Source organism: Oncorhynchus gorbuscha, unplaced genomic scaffold, assembly GCF_021184085.1.
Source record: "Oncorhynchus gorbuscha isolate QuinsamMale2020 ecotype Even-year unplaced genomic scaffold, OgorEven_v1.0 Un_scaffold_4597, whole genome shotgun sequence".
Lineage (NCBI taxonomy): Eukaryota > Metazoa > Chordata > Actinopteri > Salmoniformes > Salmonidae > Oncorhynchus > Oncorhynchus gorbuscha.
The window spans coordinates 1-20,000 of NW_025748582.1; the positions used below are offsets into that span (position 1 = coordinate 1).

Below are 20,000 nucleotides of genomic sequence, written 5' to 3' on the forward strand. Positions count from 1 at the left end.
AGACATCAGTCAGGTTGATGTTACAGTAGACAAGTTGATATTACAGTAGACATCAGTCAGGTTGATAGTACAGTAGACTAGTTGATATTACAGTAGACTAGTTGATATTACAGTAGACATCAGTCAGGTTGATATTACAGTAGACTAATTGATATTACAGTAGACTAATTGATATTACAGTAGACATCAGTCAGGTTGATATTACAGTAGACATCAGTCAGGTTGATATTACAGTAGACTAATTGATATTACAGTAGACTAGTTGATATTACAGTAGACATCAGTCAGGTTGATATTACATTAGACTAATTGATATTACAGTAGACAAGTTGATATTACAGTAGACATCAGTCAGGTTGATATTACAGTAGACTAATTGATATTACAGTAGACAAGTTGATATTACAGTAGACATCAGTCAGGTTGATATTACAGTAGACATCAGTCAGGTTGATATTACAGTAGACTAGTTGCTATTACAGTAGACTAGTTGCTATTACAGTAGACAAGTTGATATTACAGTAGACATCAGTCAGGTTGATATTACAGTAGACATCAGTCAGGTTGATATTACAGTAGACATCAGTCAGGTTGATATTACAGTAGACATCAGTCAGGTTGATATTACAGTAGACATCAGTCAGGTTGATATTACAGTAGACAAGTTGATATTACAGTAGACATCAGTCAGGTTGATATTACAGTAGACATCAGTCAGGTTGATATTACAGTAGACAAGTTGATATTACAGTAGACATCAGTCAGGTTGATATTACAGGAGACATCAGTCAGGTTGATATTACAGTAGACATCAGTCAGGTTGATATTACAGTAGACAAGTTGATATTACAGTAGACATCAGTCAGGTTGATATTACAGTAGACATCAGTCAGGTTGATATTACAGTAGAGAAGTTGATATTACAGTAGACATCAGTCAGGTTGATATTACAGTAGACTAATTGATATTACAGTAGACAAGTTGATATTACAGTAGACATCAGTCAAGTTGATATTACAGTAGACAAGTTGATATTACAGTAGACATCAGTCAGGTTGATATTACAGTAGATATCAGTCAGGTTGATATTACAGTAGACTAGTTGCTATTACAGTAGACAAGTTGATATTACAGTAGACATCAGTCAGGTTGATATTACAGTAGACATCAGTCAGATTGATATTACAGTAGACAAGTTGATATTACAGTAGACATCAGTCAGGTTGATATTACAGTAGACATCAGTCAGGTTGATATTGCAGTAGACAAGTTGATATTACAGTAGACATCAGTCAGGTTGATATTACAGTAGACAAGTTGATATTACAGTAGACATCAGTCAGGTTGATATTACAGTAGACAAGTTGATATTACAGTAAACAAGTTGATGTTACAGTAGACGTCAGTCAGGTAGATATTACAGTAGACATCAGTCAGGTTGATATTACAGTAGACAAGTTGATATTACAGTAGACAAGTTGATATTACAGTAGACATCAGTCAAGTTGATATTACAGTAGACTAGTTGTTATTACAGTAGACTAGTTGATATTACAGTAGACTAGTTGATATTACAGTAGACTAATTTATATTACAGTAGACAAATTGATGTTACAGTAGACATCAGTCAGGTTGATGTTACAGTAGACATCAGTCAGGTTGATATTACAGTAGACTAATTGATATTACAGTAGACATCAGTCAGGTTGATATTACAGTAGACATCAGTCAGGTTGATATTACAGTAGACTAATTGATATTACAGTAGACTAATTGATATTAGTAGACATCAGTCAGGTTGATATTACAGTAGACAAGTTGATATTACAGTAGACATCAGTCAGGTTGATATTACAGGAGACATCAGTCAGGTTGATATTACAGTAGACATCAGTCAGGTTGATATTACAGTAGACAAGTTGATATTACAGTAGACATCAGTCAGGTTGATATTACAGTAGACATCAGTCAGGTTGATATTACAGTAGAGAAGTTGATATTACAGTAGACATCAGTCAGGTTGATATTACAGTAGACTAATTGATATTACAGTAGACAAGTTGATATTACAGTAGACATCAGTCAAGTTGATATTACAGTAGACAAGTTGATATTACAGTAGACATCAGTCAGGTTGATATTACAGTAGATATCAGTCAGGTTGATATTACAGTAGACTAGTTGCTATTACAGTAGACAAGTTGATATTACAGTAGACATCAGTCAGGTTGATATTACAGTAGACATCAGTCAGATTGATATTACAGTAGACAAGTTGATATTACAGTAGACATCAGTCAGGTTGATATTACAGTAGACATCAGTCAGGTTGATATTGCAGTAGACAAGTTGATATTACAGTAGACATCAGTCAGGTTGATATTACAGTAGACAAGTTGATATTACAGTAGACATCAGTCAGGTTGATATTACAGTAGACAAGTTGATATTACAGTAAACAAGTTGATGTTACAGTAGACGTCAGTCAGGTAGATATTACAGTAGACATCAGTCAGGTTGATATTACAGTAGACAAGTTGATATTACAGTAGACAAGTTGATATTACAGTAGACATCAGTCAAGTTGATATTACAGTAGACTAGTTGTTATTACAGTAGACTAGTTGATATTACAGTAGACTAGTTGATATTACAGTAGACTAATTTATATTACAGTAGACAAATTGATGTTACAGTAGACATCAGTCAGGTTGATGTTACAGTAGACATCAGTCAGGTTGATATTACAGTAGACTAATTGATATTACAGTAGACATCAGTCAGGTTGATATTACAGTAGACATCAGTCAGGTTGATATTACATTAGACTAATTGATATTACAGTAGACAAGTTGATATTACAGTAGACATCAGTCAGGTTGATATTACAGTAGACTAATTGATATTACAGTAGACAAGTTGATATTACAGTAGACATCAGTCAGGTTCATATTACAGTAGACATCAGTCAGGTTGATATTACAGTAGACTAGTTGATATTAAAGTAGACAAGTTGATATTACAGTAGACATCAGTCAGGTTGATATTACAGTAGACAAGTTGATATTACAGTAGACATCAGTCAAGTTGATATTACAGTAGACATCAGTCAGGTTGATATTACAGTAGACATCAGTCAGGTTGATATTACAGTAGACAAGTTGATATTACAGTAGACAAGTTGATATTACAGTAGACATCAGTCAGGTTGATATTACAGTAGACATCAGTCAGGTTGATATTACAGTAGACAAGTTGATATTACAGTAGACATCAGTCAGGTTGATATTACAGTAGACTAGTTGATATTACAGTAGACAAGTTGATATTACAGTAGACATCAGTCAGGTTGATATTACAGTAGACAAGTTGATATTACAGTAGACATCAGTCAGGTTGATATTACAGTAGACATCAGTCAGGTTGATATTGCAGTAGACAAGTTGATATTACAGTAGACAAGTTGATATTACAGTAGACATCAGTCAGGTTGATATTACAGTAGACATCAGTCAGGTTGATATTACAGGTCACTATGTTCTCTTAGTCACTTTGTTTGACGCAGCTCTGTTAGGTGGGGAAAGATGCTCAGATCCAATTAGCGGAAGCCTTTTTAAATCTATCCATTAGGTAAAGGAAAATAGTTTAGTCATGGAACCTAGATTTGAATGAAGGGCTTCGCACCTCTATCTGACAGTCTAGGTTGTATTCGGCCTAGTGTTGCTGCTTTACCGAGCCCTACTACCGAGCCTTACTCCTGAGTGCTGTGCTTCATTACGTTGCCTTATGTAATCCTCCAGGTGTCAAGGTCTGCCCATGCCTTACCCCATTCTTTAGCTTCTTTAATCTATAGGCCTATCAGGTCAGCTTTAGTTATTAAGGCATGGTTGTGAACCTCCATGGTTTGTGCCTCTGACAGGTTGCAGCAGAGACCCAATTCTTGGCGTTAAATGAGGCTCCAGCCAGGTGTGAGGAGACTCCCAGAGAGGAGGAGGGGCCACGAGTGATCCCAACTCCGCCGGGGCCCGCCCCCACCCCGAGCCACTCCCACCAGAAGGAGCACACGGAAGATCAAAGACTACAGTTGCTGGTAAGAACAGGCACATTAAATATCACAATCGCACATTATATCCGCACTCACCTCATACAGTATACAACCCTGTCACGGCTAGCTATACTGACACACACACCTCTTGTTGGAGACTTGGCTGAAATGGCATTGCTAATTGGACTAGTGCAGTCTTGTAAGCCTACTGCTGAATATCGTGTGCTGGCTAAACCAGTTATGATATAATGGTTGCTTGTGGTCTGAAGGATGGCTTTATCAATGCATGAAGATAAACCAGGTGTTAATGCTATGGACAGACAATGGTGAGTAAAACAAATCAGGTCAAGGGTCAAGCTCTTTTTTTTTTGATGATCAATATTGTCTTCATGGGCCTGTGTCGTCTCTGTAGAGGACACGCCCATTAAGCTGTTGCGTTCATCCAGTCAATTAAACTGAGTCAACAGTCCTTCTGCTCTGTGTGGCGATGGACGCTGAAATAAGCAGATTTCTCTGTCTGCTGCTGGGAGACGGGGGCGCGGCCTAACTGACTATGAATGTAAACTGCATTTGGAATAAAATAAGAATGTTAAGCTTGGTAAAACCTTGTAACCATGTTAAGCTTGGTAAAACCTTGTAAGAATGTTAAGCTTGGTAAAACCTTGTAAGAATGTTAAGCTTGGTAAAACCTTGTAACCATGTAAGAATGTTAAGCTTGGTAAAACCTTGTAACCATGTAAGAATGTTAAGCTTGGTAAAACCATGTAAGAATGTTAAGCTTGGTAAAACCTTGTAAGAATGTTAAGCTTGGTAAAACCATGTAAGAATGTTAAGCTTGGTAAAACCTTGTAACCATGTAAGAATGTTAAGCTTGGTAAAACCATGTAAGAATGTTAAGCTTGGTAAAACCATGTAAGAATGTTAAGCTTGGTAAAACCTTGTAACCATGTAAGAATGTTAAGCTTGGTAAAACCTTGTAACCATGTAAGAATGTTAAGCTTGGTAAAACCTTGTAACCATGTAAGAATGTTAAGCTTGGTAAAACCTTGTAACCATGTAAGAATGTTAAGCTTGGTAAAACCTTGTAACCATGTAAGAATGTTAAGCTTGGTAAAACCTTGTAACCATGTAAGAATGTTAAGCTTGGTAAAACCTTGTAAGAATGTTAAGCTTGGTAAAACCTTGTAACCATGTAAGAATGTTAAGCTTGGTAAAACCTTGTAACCATGTAAGAATGTTAAGCTTGGTAAAACCTTGTAACCATGTAAGAATGTTAAGCTTGGTAAAACCATGTAAGAATGTTAAGCTTGGTAAAACCTTGTAACCATGTTAAGCTTGGTAAAACCTTGTAAGAATGTTAAGCTTGGTAAAACCTTGTAAGAATGTTAAGCTTGGTAAAACCATGTAAGAATGTTAAGCTTGGTAAAACCTTGTAACCATGTAAGAATGTTAAGCTTGGTAAAAACCTTGTAACAATGTCAGAGGTCAATGTGGAATTAAGGACTTACAATTTATGTTGGATCCGGAACAGATTGATCGTGATTCGTGGAGACACTTTTTGGCAAATACAAACAATGATATAATAATATGCTTTGGCATCTGATGAACAGGACAGGACATGGTATCATAGACATGCATGGTACTGTAGTACTCTAGATAGCCTTCTCACAGAACAGAGTACATGTGCATGATGATGTTACGGTCTGATGTCAAATAGGCTTTTCACATTTATGAATTTACGAAACAACACAAACAATAATAACAATAACACTAAAAGCTCCTCCTTCAACCACAGCTTTCTGATTTCAGTGGGGCAGATATGGAGTTTGATAAGGGTGTTTCTGAGGTTTCGGCCTGGTCTCTGTAACGTGACATGCTATGGAGTTGGATAGGCATGTTTCTGATGTCTAGGCCTGGTCTCTGTAACGTGACATGCTATGGAGTTGGATAGGCATGTTTCTGATGTCTAGGCCTGGTCTCTGTAACGTGACATGCTATGGAGTTGGATAGACATGTTTCTGATGTCTAGGCCTGGTCTCTGTAACGTGACATGCTATGGAGTTGGATAGACATGTTTCTGATGTCTAGGCCTGGTCTCTGTAACGTGACATGCTATGGAGTTGGATAGACATGTTTCTGATGTCTAGGCCTGGTCTCTGTAACGTGACATGCTATGGAGTTGGATAGACATGTTTCTGATGTCTAGGCCTGGTCTCTGTAACGTGACATGCTATGGAGTTGGATAGACATGTTTCTGATGTCTAGGCCTGGTCTCTGTAACGTGACATGCTATGGAGTTGGATAGGCATGTTTCTGATGTCTAGGCCTGGTCTCTGTAACGTGACATGCTATGGAGTTGGATAGACATGTTTCTGATGTCTAGGCCTGGTCTCTGTAACGTGACATGCTATGGAGTTGGATAGACATGTTTCTGATGTCTAGGCCTGGTCTCTGTAACGTGACATGCTATGGAGTTGGATAGACATGTTTCTGATGTCTAGGCCTGGTCTCTGTAACGTGACATGCTATGGAGTTGGATAGACATGTTTCTGATGTCTAGGCCTGGTCTCTGTAACGTGACATGCTATGGAGTTGGATAGGCATGTTTCTGATGTCTAGGCCTGGTCTCTGTAACGTGACATGCTATGGAGTTGGATAGGCATGTTTCTGATGTCTAGGCCTGGTCTCTGTAACGTGACATGCTATGGAGTTGGATAGGCATGTTTCTGATGTCTAGGCCTGGTCTCTGTAATGTGACATGCTATGGAGTCGGATAGGCATGTTTCTGATGTCTAGGCCTGGTCTCTGTAACGTGACATGCTATGGAGTTGGATAGACATGTTTCTGATGTCTAGGCCTGGTCTCTGTAACGTGACATGCTATGGAGTTGGATAGGCATGTTTCTGATGTCTAGGCCTGGTCTCTGTAACGTGACATGCTATGGAGTTGGATAGGCATGTTTCTGATGTCTAGGCCTGGTCTCTGTAACGTGACATGCTATGGAGTTGGATAGACATGTTTCTGATGTCTAGGCCTGGTCTCTGTAATGTGACATGCTATGGAGTTGGATAGACATGTTTCTGATGTCTAGGCCTGGTCTCTGTAACGTGACATGCTATGGAGTTGGATAGACATGTTTCTGATGTCTAGGCCTGGTCTCTGTAACGTGACATGCTATGGAGTTGGATAGGCATGTTTCTGATGTCTAGGCCTGGTCTCTGTAACGTGACATGCTATGGAGTTGGATAGACATGTTTCTGATGTCTAGGCCTGGTCTCTGTAATGTGACATGCTATGGAGTTGGATAGACATGTTTCTGATGTCTAGGCCTGGTCTCTGTAACGTGACATGCTATGGAGTTGGATAGACATGTTTCTGATGTCTAGGCCTGGTCTCTGTAACGTGACATGCTATGGAGTTGGATAGGCATGTTTCTGATGTCTAGGCCTGGTCTCTGTAACGTGACATGCTATGGAGTTGGATAGGCATGTTTCTGATGTCTAGGCCTGGTCTCTGTAACGTGACATGCTATGGAGTTGGATAGGCATGTTTCTGATGTCTAGGCCTGGTCTCTGTAATGTGACATGCTATGGAGTTGGATAGGCATGTTTCTGATGTCTAGGCCTGGTCTCTGTAACGTGACATGCTATGGAGTTGGATAGACATGTTTCTGATGTCTAGGCCTGGTCTCTGTAACGTGACATGCTATGGAGTTGGATAGGCATGTTTCTGATGTCTAGGCCTGGTCTCTGTAACGTGACATGCTATGGAGTTGGATAGGCATGTTTCTGATGTCTAGGCCTGGTCTCTGTAACGTGACATGCTATGGAGTTGGATAGGCATGTTTCTGATGTCTAGGCCTGGTCTCTGTAACGTGACATGCTATGGAGTTGGATAGACATGTTTCTGATGTCTAGGCCTGGTCTCTGTAACGTGACATGCTATGGAGTTGGATAGACATGTTTCTGATGTCTAGGCCTGGTCTCTGTAACGTGACATGCTATGGAGTTGGATAGACATGTTTCTGATGTCTAGGCCTGGTCTCTGTAACGTGACGCGCTATGGAGCAGGTGTATAGTTGGATAAGGATGTTTCTGAAGCTCAGGCCTGGTCTCTGTAACGTGGTGGTGTCTTGTTTCAGGAATGTGAGCTGAGCAAGAAGAGAAAAGAATGTGAAGACTTGGAACATGAAGTTAGGAAGAGACAGAAGGGATGTCTGGATTTGGTAAGGGTCCCTCGTACCATCAGCTGCCTGTTAACTACTGTACTCAAGGTGCTCCTCTCAGTGGGCCAGGTGCTGGGGAGAAATTCCTCTGCGATTGAATGAATGACACGGTATCAGCCAGATGAAGGTTCCATTCATTCTATTCCAGGCGTTACACTGAGCCCGGCCTCAGATTTATTAAAGTGGCACCCCAGCCTCCACTGATTGCAGCAGTATAGTTATCGCTGTACTACGGTGTAGTTACTAAACGGTTCTCCCTCTGACAGGAGAGCCAGCTTGAGGATGAGCGAGGCAAAAATGGGCATCTAGAGGAGGAGGCAGATCTCCTCAGGAGGAAGGCACAGCTGCTCGACCAGGTCAGTCTCTATTCAAATATTTTATATTCTGTGCATTTCTATTCCATTTCGTTCTATTCTTTGAGGCCCTCGTAGGCTTAGTCTAGTTTTTATGACAGAATGAATGTACATTATGGTTCAACTGGAACCCTCAACTGTCTTCTCTGTCATGACCCTTCAGTAGACTGGAAGGGCTTCTGTTTTATGGGTCTGTCCCTCTCTTCCTGGTCTTGAGGACTGACAGTACTCATGTCCAGTGTCTCTACCGCTCCCTCTCTCTCCCCACCCTTCTCTCTCTCCCCCCGCCCCCCACCCCATCCCTCTCTCTCTTCTCTCACTCGCTCTCCCCCCAACCCATCCCATCCCTCTCTCTCTCTCTCTCTCTCTCTCTCTCTCTCTCTCTCTCTCTCTCTCTCTCTCTCTCTCTCTCTCTCTCTCTCTCTCTCTCTCTCTCTCTCTCCCCCCAACCCATCCCATCCTCTCTCTCTCCCCCGCCCCCACCCCATCCCTCTCTCTCTTCTCTCACTCGCTCTCCCCCGCCCCCCACCCCATCCCCTCTCTCTCCCCCTGCCCCCACCCTATCCCCCTCTCTCCCCCGCCCTCCACCCCATCCCTCTCTCTCTCCCCACCCTTCTCTCTCTCCCCCGCCCCCACCCCATCCCTCTCTCTCTCTCCCCACCCTTCTCTCTCTCCCCCTGCTCCCCACCCCATCCCTCTCTCTCTTTCCCCACCCTTCTCTCTCCCCCCCCCCCACCCCATCCCACTCTCTCTCCCCCGCCCACCACCCCATCCCTCTCTCTCTCCCTTCTGCCCCCACCCTATCCCCCTCTCTCTCCCCACCCTTCTCTCTCTCCCCCACCCCCCACCCCATCCCTCTCTCTCTCTCCCCCGCCCCCCACCCTATCCCTCTCTCTCTCTCCCCCGCCCCCACCCCATCCCTCTCTCTCTCTCCCCCACCCCATCCCATCCCCTCTCTCTCCCCCACCACCCACCCCATCCCTCTCTCTCTCAGACCTGGGTTGAGAATGAGGAGCTGAGAGAACACCTCTCTGAAGTGACCGCTCAACGTGATTCAGGTCTCAAGGAGAACCAGAGACTCCGTGTCAAACTGGATAACCTGGAGCAGGTCCTAAAGGTACAGGCTGATCTCTAGTGTAGAGCAGGTCCTAAAGGTACAGGCTGATCTCTGGTGTAGAGCAGGTCCTAAAGGTACAGGCTGATCTCTAGTATAGATCAGGTCCTAAAGGTACAGGCTGATCTCTAGTGTAGAGCAGGTCCTAAAGGTACAGGCTGATCTCTAGTGTAGAGCAGGTCCTAAAGGTACAGGTTGATCTCTGGTGTAGAGCAGGTCCTAAAGGTACAGGCTGATCTCTAGTGTAGAGCAGGTCCTAAAGGTACAGGCTGATCTCTAGTGTAGAGCAGGTCCTAAAGGTACAGGCTGATCTCTAGTGTAGAGCAGGTCCTAAAGGTACAGGCTGATCTCTAGTATTTTGTTGCCACACTTCAAAGTTGTGTTGACTCCCCAGGACCAGGTTCACTTTGACTACAAATATAGTAGTGTTGCTAGGCTGTGGCGGTCATGACATTTAGTCAGATGGTAACTATCATGCAAATGACCGCCTGTCTCACAGTATTTTGTCCCCAATTCCGTCATATCTAATTGGTAGTTACAGTCTTGTCCCATCGCTGCAACTCCTGTACGAACTCGGGAGAAGCGCAGGTCGAGAGGCATGCGTCCTCCAAAACACAATCCTGCCAAGCCACTCTTCTTCTTGACACACTGCTCGCTTAACCCGGAAGCCAGCCGCACCAATGTGTCAGAGGAAACACCGTACAACTGATGACCGCGGCACCACTGGGGAGGCCTCACTTTTTAATTGAATTTATATCATATTTTTCTCTAACGATTGCCAAGTGAGTGCGCACATGGAGCGGCTATTCTGTGTTGAGTGTAAATGTGTCCGTGACCGAGTGTGTATAACTATAGAGTAATTATGTAAGCGATGCGTTTGTTACATTAAATTGATTTCTCCTTTGATGCTTGCAGCATATGCGAGAGGTGGCCGAGCGCAGGCAGCAGCTGGAACTGGAACATGAGCAGGCACTGGCTATCCTCAAGTTCAAACAGAATGAGATCAAACGACTACAGCGGGTGAGACGGCAACACATTGCCTCTGGTCCTCTGGAGCTCAGTTGGTAGAGTGTCTACTAAATGGCATACATTACTGTCCTCTATCTCCCCTGCCTCCGGCACAAAACCCACTGCCCAGCCAAATCCTGTCCTCTCTCTCCCCTGCCTCCGACACAAGAACCACTGCCCAGCCAAATCCTGTCCTCTCTCTCCCTGCCTCCGGCACAAGAACCACTGCCCAGCCAAATCCTGTCCTCTCTCTCCCTGCCTCCGGCACAAGAACCACTGCCCAGCCAAATCCTGTCCTCTCTCCCCTGCCTCCGGCACAAGAACCACTGCCCAGCCAAATCCTGTCCTCTCTCTCCCTGCCTCCGGCACAAGAACCACTGCCCAGCCAAATCCTGTCCTCTCTCTCCCCTGCCTCCGACACTAGAACCACTGCCCAGCCAAATCCTGTCCTCTCTCTCCCCTGCCTCCGACACAAGAACCACTGCCCAGCCAAATCCTGTCCTCTCTCTCCCCTGCCTCCGACACAAGAACCACTGCCCAGCCAAATCCTGTCCTCTCTCTCCCCTGCCTCCGACACAAGAACCACTGCCCAGCCAAATCCTGTCCTCTCTCTCCCCTGCCTCCGACACAAGAACCACTGCCCAGCCAAATCCTGTCCTCTCTCTCCCCTGCCTCCGACACAAGAACCACTGCCCAGCCAAATCCTGTCCTCTCTCTCTCCCCTGCCTCCGACACAAGAACCACTGCCCAGCCAAAGCCTGTCCTCTCTCCCCTGCCACCTACACGAGACCCACTGCCCAGCCAAATCCTGTCCTCTCTCTCCCCTGCCACCTACACAAGACCCACTGCCCAGCCAAATCCTGTCCTCTCTCTCCCCTGCCACCTACACAAGACCCACTGCCCAGCCAAATCCTGTCCTCTCTCCCCTGCCACCTACACAAGACCCACTGCCCAGCCAAATCCTGTCCTCTCTCTCCCCTGCCTCCTAAACAAGACCCACTGCCCAGCCAAATCCTGTCATCTCTCTCTCCCCTGCCTCCTAAACAAGACCCACTGCCCAGTCAAATCCTGTTCTCTCTCTCCCCTGCCTCCGACACAAGACCCACTGCCCAGCCAAATCCTGTCCTCTCTCTCCCCTGCCACCTACACAAGACCCACTGCCCAGCCAAATCCTGTCCTCTCTCCCTGCCACCTACACAAGACCCACTGCCCAGCCAAATCCTGTCCTCTCTCCCCTGCCACCTACACAAGACCCACTGCCCAGCCAAATCCTGTCCTCTCTCTCCCCTGCCTCCTAAACAAGACCCACTGCCCAGCCAAATCCTGTCATCTCTCTCTCCCCTGCCTCCTAAACAAGACCCACTGCCCAGTCAAATCCTGTCCTCTCTCTCCCCTGCCTCCGACACAAGACCCACTGCCCAGCCAAATCCTGTCCTCTCTCTCTCCCCTGCCTCCGACACAAGACCCACTGCCCAGCCAAATCCTGTCCTCTCTCTCTCCCCTGCCTCCTAAACAATAACCACTGCCCAGTCAAATCCTGTCCTCTCTCTCCCCTGCCTCCGACACAAGACCCACTGCCCAGCCAACAAAGCCTTTCTTAAATATAAGGCTATGCGCTATACAACCAGAACATCCAATGAACCCTGTTCCCAGAAATCACCAAGCAAGAGCCAATCACCTCAAATTACATTTTATTTGTTATGTGTATCAAAGACTTTGTCCAGTAGGGGGTAGCTGTTGGGTGCAAAGTGTGTTGGTTAGTTCTGGAGGGAACTATTATGAGGGATTAGATGTGAACTAAGCAACTGAAGAGTGCATTGAATTACACTTTGTGAGTAGAAATATTAAATAAATAGTGTTTATCTTTCCATTCAACAGGCAGAGTTTTTTGCCAAGAGGGAGCATGAAGGAGTGGTACAGATGCTGGAGGTAAGTCTGATCTGGTTGTTGTAGTTCTGTGGTGCTGAGGTCTGGTTGTTGTAGTTCTGTGGTGCTGAGGTCTGGTTGTTGTAGTCCTGTGGTGCTGAGGCCTGGTTGTTGTAGTCCTGTGGTGCTGAGGCCTGGTTGTTGTAGTCCTGTGGTGCTGAGGCCTGGTTGTTGTAGTCCTGTGGTGCTGAGGGCTGGTTGTTGTAGTCCTGTGGTGCTGAGGTCTGGTTGTTGTAGTTCTGTGGTGCTGAGGTCTGGTTGTTGTAGTTCTGTGGTGCTGAGGTCTGGTTGTTGTAGTTCTGTGGTGCTGAGGTCTGGTTGTTGTAGTTCTGTGGTGCTGAGGCCTGGTTGTTGTAGTTCTGTGGTGCTGAGGTCTGGTTGTTGTAGTTCTGTGGTGCTGAGGCCTGGTTGTAGTGATCACAATATCATTGCCAAATCTAGGAAAACCAAAGTTCCAAAGGCTGGGCCTAATATAGTGTATAAGAGGTCTTACAATAATTTTTGTAGTAATACCTATGTTGTTGACATAAAGAATATGTGTTGGTCCGTGGTGTGTAATGCGGAGCAACCAGACGTTGCTGGTCCGTGGTGTGTAATGAGGGGCAACCAGACGTTGCTGGTCCGTGGTGTGTAATGAGGGGCAACCAGACGTTGCTGGTCCGTGGTGTGTAATGAGGAGCAACCAGACGCTGCTGGTCCGTGGTGTGTAATGAGGAGCAACCAGACGCTGCTGGTCCGTGGTGTGTAATGAGGAGCAACCAGACGCTGCTGGTCTGTGGTGTGTAATGAGGAGCAACCAGACGCTGCTGGTCTGTGGTGAGTAATGAGGAGCAACCAGACGCTGCTGGTCTGTGGTGTATAATGAGGAGCAACCAGACGCTGCTGGTCCGTGGTGTGTAATGAGGAGCAACCAGACGCTGCTGGTCCGTGGTGTGTAATGAGGAGCAACCAGACGCTGCTTGTCTGTGGTGTGTAATGAGGAGCAACCAGACGCTGCTGGTCTGTGGTGTGTAATGAGGAGCAACCAGACGCTGCTGGTCTGTGGTGTGTAATGAGGAGCAACCAGACGCTGCTGGTCTGTGGTGTGTAATGAGGAGCAACCAGACGCTGTTGGTCTGTAGTGTGTAATAAGGAGCAACCAGATGCTGCTGGTCTGTGGTGTGTAATGAGGAGCAACCAGACGCTGCTGGTCTGTGGTGTGTAATGAGGAGCAACCAGAAGCTGTTGGTCTGTGGTGTGTAATGAGGAGCAACCAGACGCTGCTGGTCTGTGGTGTGTAATGAGGAGCAACCAGACGCTGTTGGTCTGTGGTGTGTAATGAGGAGCAACCAGACGCTGCTGGTCTGTGGTGTGTAATGAGGAACAACCAGACGCTGCTGGTCTGTGGTGTGTAATGAGGAGCAACCAGACGCTGCTGGTCTGTGGTGTGTAATGAGGAGCAACCAGACGCTGCTGGTCTGTGGTGTGTAATGAGGAGCAACCAGACGCTGCACTTGACACATTAATGAAATTAATTATTCCAGTTACTAATAAGCACTAATGTTGGCTAATGAGACTGAGGTGAAGCAGCTCTCTTGCGGGTAACACACAGCTCAGACACCCATACATACCCCACAAGACATGCCACCAGAGGTCTGTTTAAACTACTGGCACACAGCTCAGACACCCATACATACCCCACAAGACATGCCACCAGAGGTCTCTTCACAATCCCCAAGTCCATAACAGACTATGGGAGGCGCACAGTATTACATAGAGCCATGACTACATGGAACTCTATTCCACAGTACTACATAGAGCCATGACTACATGGAACTCTATTCCACAGTACTACATAGAGCCATGACTACATGGAACTCTATTCCACAGTACTACATAGAGCCGTGACTACATGGAACTCTATTCCACAGTACTACATAGAGCCGTGACTACATGGAACTCTATTCCACAGTACTACATAGAGCCATGACTACATGGAACTCTATTCCACATCAGGTAACATAAGTATTTGATTCTACTTCTTGATGCAAGAAACAAAAATACACCTTATGGAACTGGGGACTGTGAAGAGATACACACAGGAACAGACACACACTCTATACACACACAGGAACAGACACACACTCTATACACACACAGGAACAGACACACACTCTATACACACAGGAACAGACACACACTCTATACACACACAGGAACAGACACGCATACACACTCACTCTATACACACACAGGAACAGACACGCATACACACTCACTCTATACACACACAGGAACAGACACGCATACACACTCACTCTATACACACACAGGAACAGACATGCATACACACTCACTCTACACACACACAGGAACAGACACTCACTCTATACACACACAGGAACAGACACGCATACACACTCACTCTACACACACACAGGAACAGACACTCACTCTATACACACACAGGAACAGACACGCATACACACTCACTCTATACACACACAGGAACAGACACTCACTCTATACACACACAGGAACAGACACGCATACACACTCACTCTACACACACACACAGGAACAGACACTCACTCTATACACACACAGGAACAGACACGCATACACACTCACTCTATACACACACAGGAACAGACACTCACTCTACACACACAGGAACAGACACGCATACACACTCACTCTATACACACACAGGAACAGACACTCACTCTATACACACACAGGAACAGACACGCATACACACTCACTCTATACACACACAGGAACAGACACTCACTCTATACACACACAGGAACAGACACGCATACACACTCACTCTATACACACACAGGAACAGACACGCATACACACTCACTCTATACACACACAGGAACAGACACGCATACACACTCACTCTATACACACACAGGAACAGACATGCATACACACACACTCTATACACACACAGGAACAGACACGCATACACACTCACTCTATACACACAGGAACAGACATGCATACACACACACTCTATACACACACAGGAACAGACACGCATACACACTCACTCTATACACACACAGGAACAGACACGCATACACACTCACTCTATACACACACAGGAACAGACACGCATACACACTCACTCTATACACACACAGGAACAGACATGCATACACACTCACTCTATACACACACAGGAACAGACACGCATACACACTCACTCTATACACACAGGAACAGACACGCATACACACTCACTCTACACACACAGGAACAGACACGCATACACAGTCACTCTACACACACAGGAACAGACACGCATACACACTCACTCTATACACACACAGGAACAGACACGCATACACACTCACTCTATACACACACAGGAACAGACACGCATACACACTCACTCTATACACACACAGGAACAGACACGCATACACACTCACTCTATACACACACAGGAACAGACACTCACTCTATACACACACAGGAACAGACACGCATACACACTCACTCTATACACACACAGGAACAGACACTCACTCTATACACACACAGGAACAGACACGCATACACACTCACTCTATACACACACAGGAACAGACACGCATACACACTCACTCTATACACACACAGGAACAGACACGCATACACACTCACTCTATACACACACAGGAACAGACACGCATACACACTCACTCTATACACACACAGGAACAGACACGCATACACACTCACTCTACACACACAGGAACAGACACGCATACACACTCACTCTACACACACAGGAACAGACACGCATACACACTCACTCTATACACACACAGGAACAGACACGCATACACACTCACTCTATACACACACAGGAACAGACACGCATACACACTCACTCTATACACACACAGGAACAGACACGCATACACACTCACTCTATACACACACAGGAACAGACACGCATACACACTCACTCTATACACACACAGGAACAGACACGCATACACACTCACTCTATACACACACAGGAACAGACACGCATACACACTCACTCTATACACACACAGGAACAGACACGCATACACACTCACTCTATACACACACAGGAACAGACACGCATACACACTCACTCTATACACACACAGGAACAGACACGCATACACACTCACTCTATACACACACAGGAACAGACACGCATACACACTCACTCTATACACACACAGGAACAGACACGCATACACACTCACTCTATACACACACAGGAACAGACACGCATACACACTCACTCTATACACACACACAGGAACAGACACGCATACACACTCACTCTATACACACACAGGAACAGACACGCATACACACTCACTCTATACACACACAGGAACAGACACGCATACACACTCACTCTATACACACACAGGAACAGACACGCATACACACTCACTCTATACACACACAGGAACAGACATGCATACACACTCACTCTACACACACACAGGAACAGACACTCACTCTATACACACACAGGAACAGACACGCATACACACTCACTCTACACACACACAGGAACAGACACTCACTCTATACACACACAGGAACAGACACGCATACACACTCACTCTATACACACACAGGAACAGACACTCACTCTATACACACACAGGAACAGACACGCATACACACTCACTCTACACACACACAGGAACAGACACTCACTCTATACACACACAGGAACAGACACGCATACACACTCACTCTATACACACACAGGAACAGACACGCATACACACTCACTCTATACACACACAGGAACAGACATGCATACACACTCACTCTATACACACACAGGAACAGACACAGCATACACACTCACTCTATACACAGGAACAGACAACATACACACTCTATACACACACAGGAACAGACATGCATACACACACACTCTACACACACAGGAACAGACACGCATACACACTCACTCTATACACACACAGGAACAGACATGCATACACACTCACTCTATACACACACAGGAACAGACACGCATACACACTCACTCTATACACACACAGGAACAGACACGCATACACACTCACTCTATACACACACAGGAACAGACACGCATACACACTCACTCTATACACACAGGAACAGACACGCATACACACTCACTCACTCACTATACACACAGGAACAGACACGCATACACACTCACTCTATACACACACAGGAACAGACACGCATACACACTCACTCTATACACACACAGGAACAGACACGCATACACACTCACTCTATACACACACAGGAACAGACACGCATACACACTCACTCTATACACACACAGGAACAGACACGCATACACACTCACTCTCACTCTATACACACACAGGAACAGACACGCATACACACTCACTCTATACACACACAGGAACAGACACGCATACACACTCACTCTATACACACACAGGAACAGAACAGACACGAACAGACACACTCACTCTATACACACACAGGAACAGACACGCATACACACTCACTCTATACACACAGGAACAGACACGCATACACACTCACTCTATACACACACAGGAACAGACACGCATACACACTCACTCTATACACACACAGGAACAGACACGCATACACACTCACTCTATACACACACAGGAACAGACACGCATACACACTCACTCTATACACACACAGGAACAGACACGCATACACACTCACTCTATACACACAGGAACAGACACGCATACACACTCACTCTATACACACACAGGAACAGACAGACACTCACTCTATACACACACAGGAACAGACACGCATACACACTCACTCTATACACACACAGGAACAGACACTCACTCTATACACACACAGGAACAGACACGCATACACACTCACTCTATACACACACAGGAACAGACACGCATACACACTCACTCTATACACACACAGGAACAGACACGCATACACACTCACTCTACACACACAGGAACAGACACGCATACACACTCACTCTATACACACACAGGAACAGACACGGACACAGGAACAGACACGCATACACACTCACTCTACACACACACAGGAACAGACACGCATACACACTCACTCTACACACACACAGGAACAGACACGCATACACACTCACTCTATACACACACAGGAACATTGCTGTATGGTGGTATTATACATTTTGTATTGTAGATATGTAGTGGTGAACATATGATGCAAAAAAAAGTATTTGGTTGATGTAAGTGCCTTAAAAGTATTTTTGCCTTAAAATGTTTGGACCCCAGGAAGAGTAGCTGCTGCCTTGGCAGGAACTAATGGGGATCATTAATAAACCCCAGGAAGAGTAGCTGCTGCCTTGGCAGGAACTAATGGGGATCCATAATAAACCCCAGGAAGAGTAGCTGCTGCCTTGGCAGGAACTAATGGGGATCCATAATAAACCCCAGGAAGAGTAGCTGCTGCCTTGGCATCAACTAATGGGGATCCATAATAAACCCCAGGAAGAGTAGCTGCTGCCTGGCAGGAACTAATGGGGATCCATAATAAACCCCAGGATGAGTAGCTGCTGCCTTGGCAGGAACTAATGGGGATCCATAATAAACCCCAGGAAGAGTAGCTGCTGCCTTGGCAGGAACTAATGGGGATCATTAATAAACCCCAGGAAGAGTAGCTGCTGCCTTGGCATCAACTAATGGGGATCCATAATAAACCCCAGGAAGAGTAGCTGCTGCCTTGGCATCAACTAATGGGGATCATTAATAAACCCCAGGAAGAGTAGCTGCTGCCTTGGCATCAACTAATGGGGATCATTAATAAACCCCAGGAAGAGTAGCTGCTGCCTTGGCATCAACTAATGGGAATCCTTAATAAACCCCAGGAAGAGTAGCTGCTGCCTTGGCAGGAACTAATGCGGATCCATAATAAATACAAATACAAAATAATATATTGTATACAGCCATAATGTTGGCTAACGAGATTGAGGTTAAGTAGCTCTCTCGCAAGTAACGTGTCAATATTTGTCCAAGCCACAATAGCTAGTAGAAGTCACTCTTTCTGTCTCTCCCCAGAGAAGTCAGGGGTGAAGTGTGGTAGTTTAGAGTCTGTCAGTGTGGATCTAGGACACATAGTCACATGAGAAGTAACGCTCTGCTTAGATGGAGCTGCATCATTGACTTTTCATCCAGATATGCCTCATTACCCCAACACACACACACTACCAACACACACACACTACCAACACACACACACACACACACACACCACACACACACACACACACACACACACACACACACACACACACACACACACACACACACACACACACAC

General features: G+C 45.3%; 1 protein-coding gene across 1 annotated transcript in view; it reads left to right on the forward strand.

Moving 5' to 3' along the window:
- Nucleotides 1–3,919: 3,919 nt before the first annotated feature.
- Nucleotides 3,920–20,000, forward strand: part of LOC124028656 (peripheral-type benzodiazepine receptor-associated protein 1-like) — a gene marked incomplete at its 5' end in the record, with an annotated part of 21,032 nt that continues 4,951 nt past the window's right edge. Inside the window, 6 exons of the mRNA XM_046340662.1 lie at nt 3,920–4,090; nt 8,187–8,270; nt 8,537–8,626; nt 9,618–9,740; nt 10,653–10,757; nt 12,624–12,674. Of these exons, the coding sequence (XP_046196618.1) occupies nt 3,920–4,090; nt 8,187–8,270; nt 8,537–8,626; nt 9,618–9,740; nt 10,653–10,757; nt 12,624–12,674 (624 nt within the window). The remainder of the gene's footprint in view (nt 4,091–8,186; nt 8,271–8,536; nt 8,627–9,617; nt 9,741–10,652; nt 10,758–12,623; nt 12,675–20,000) is intronic.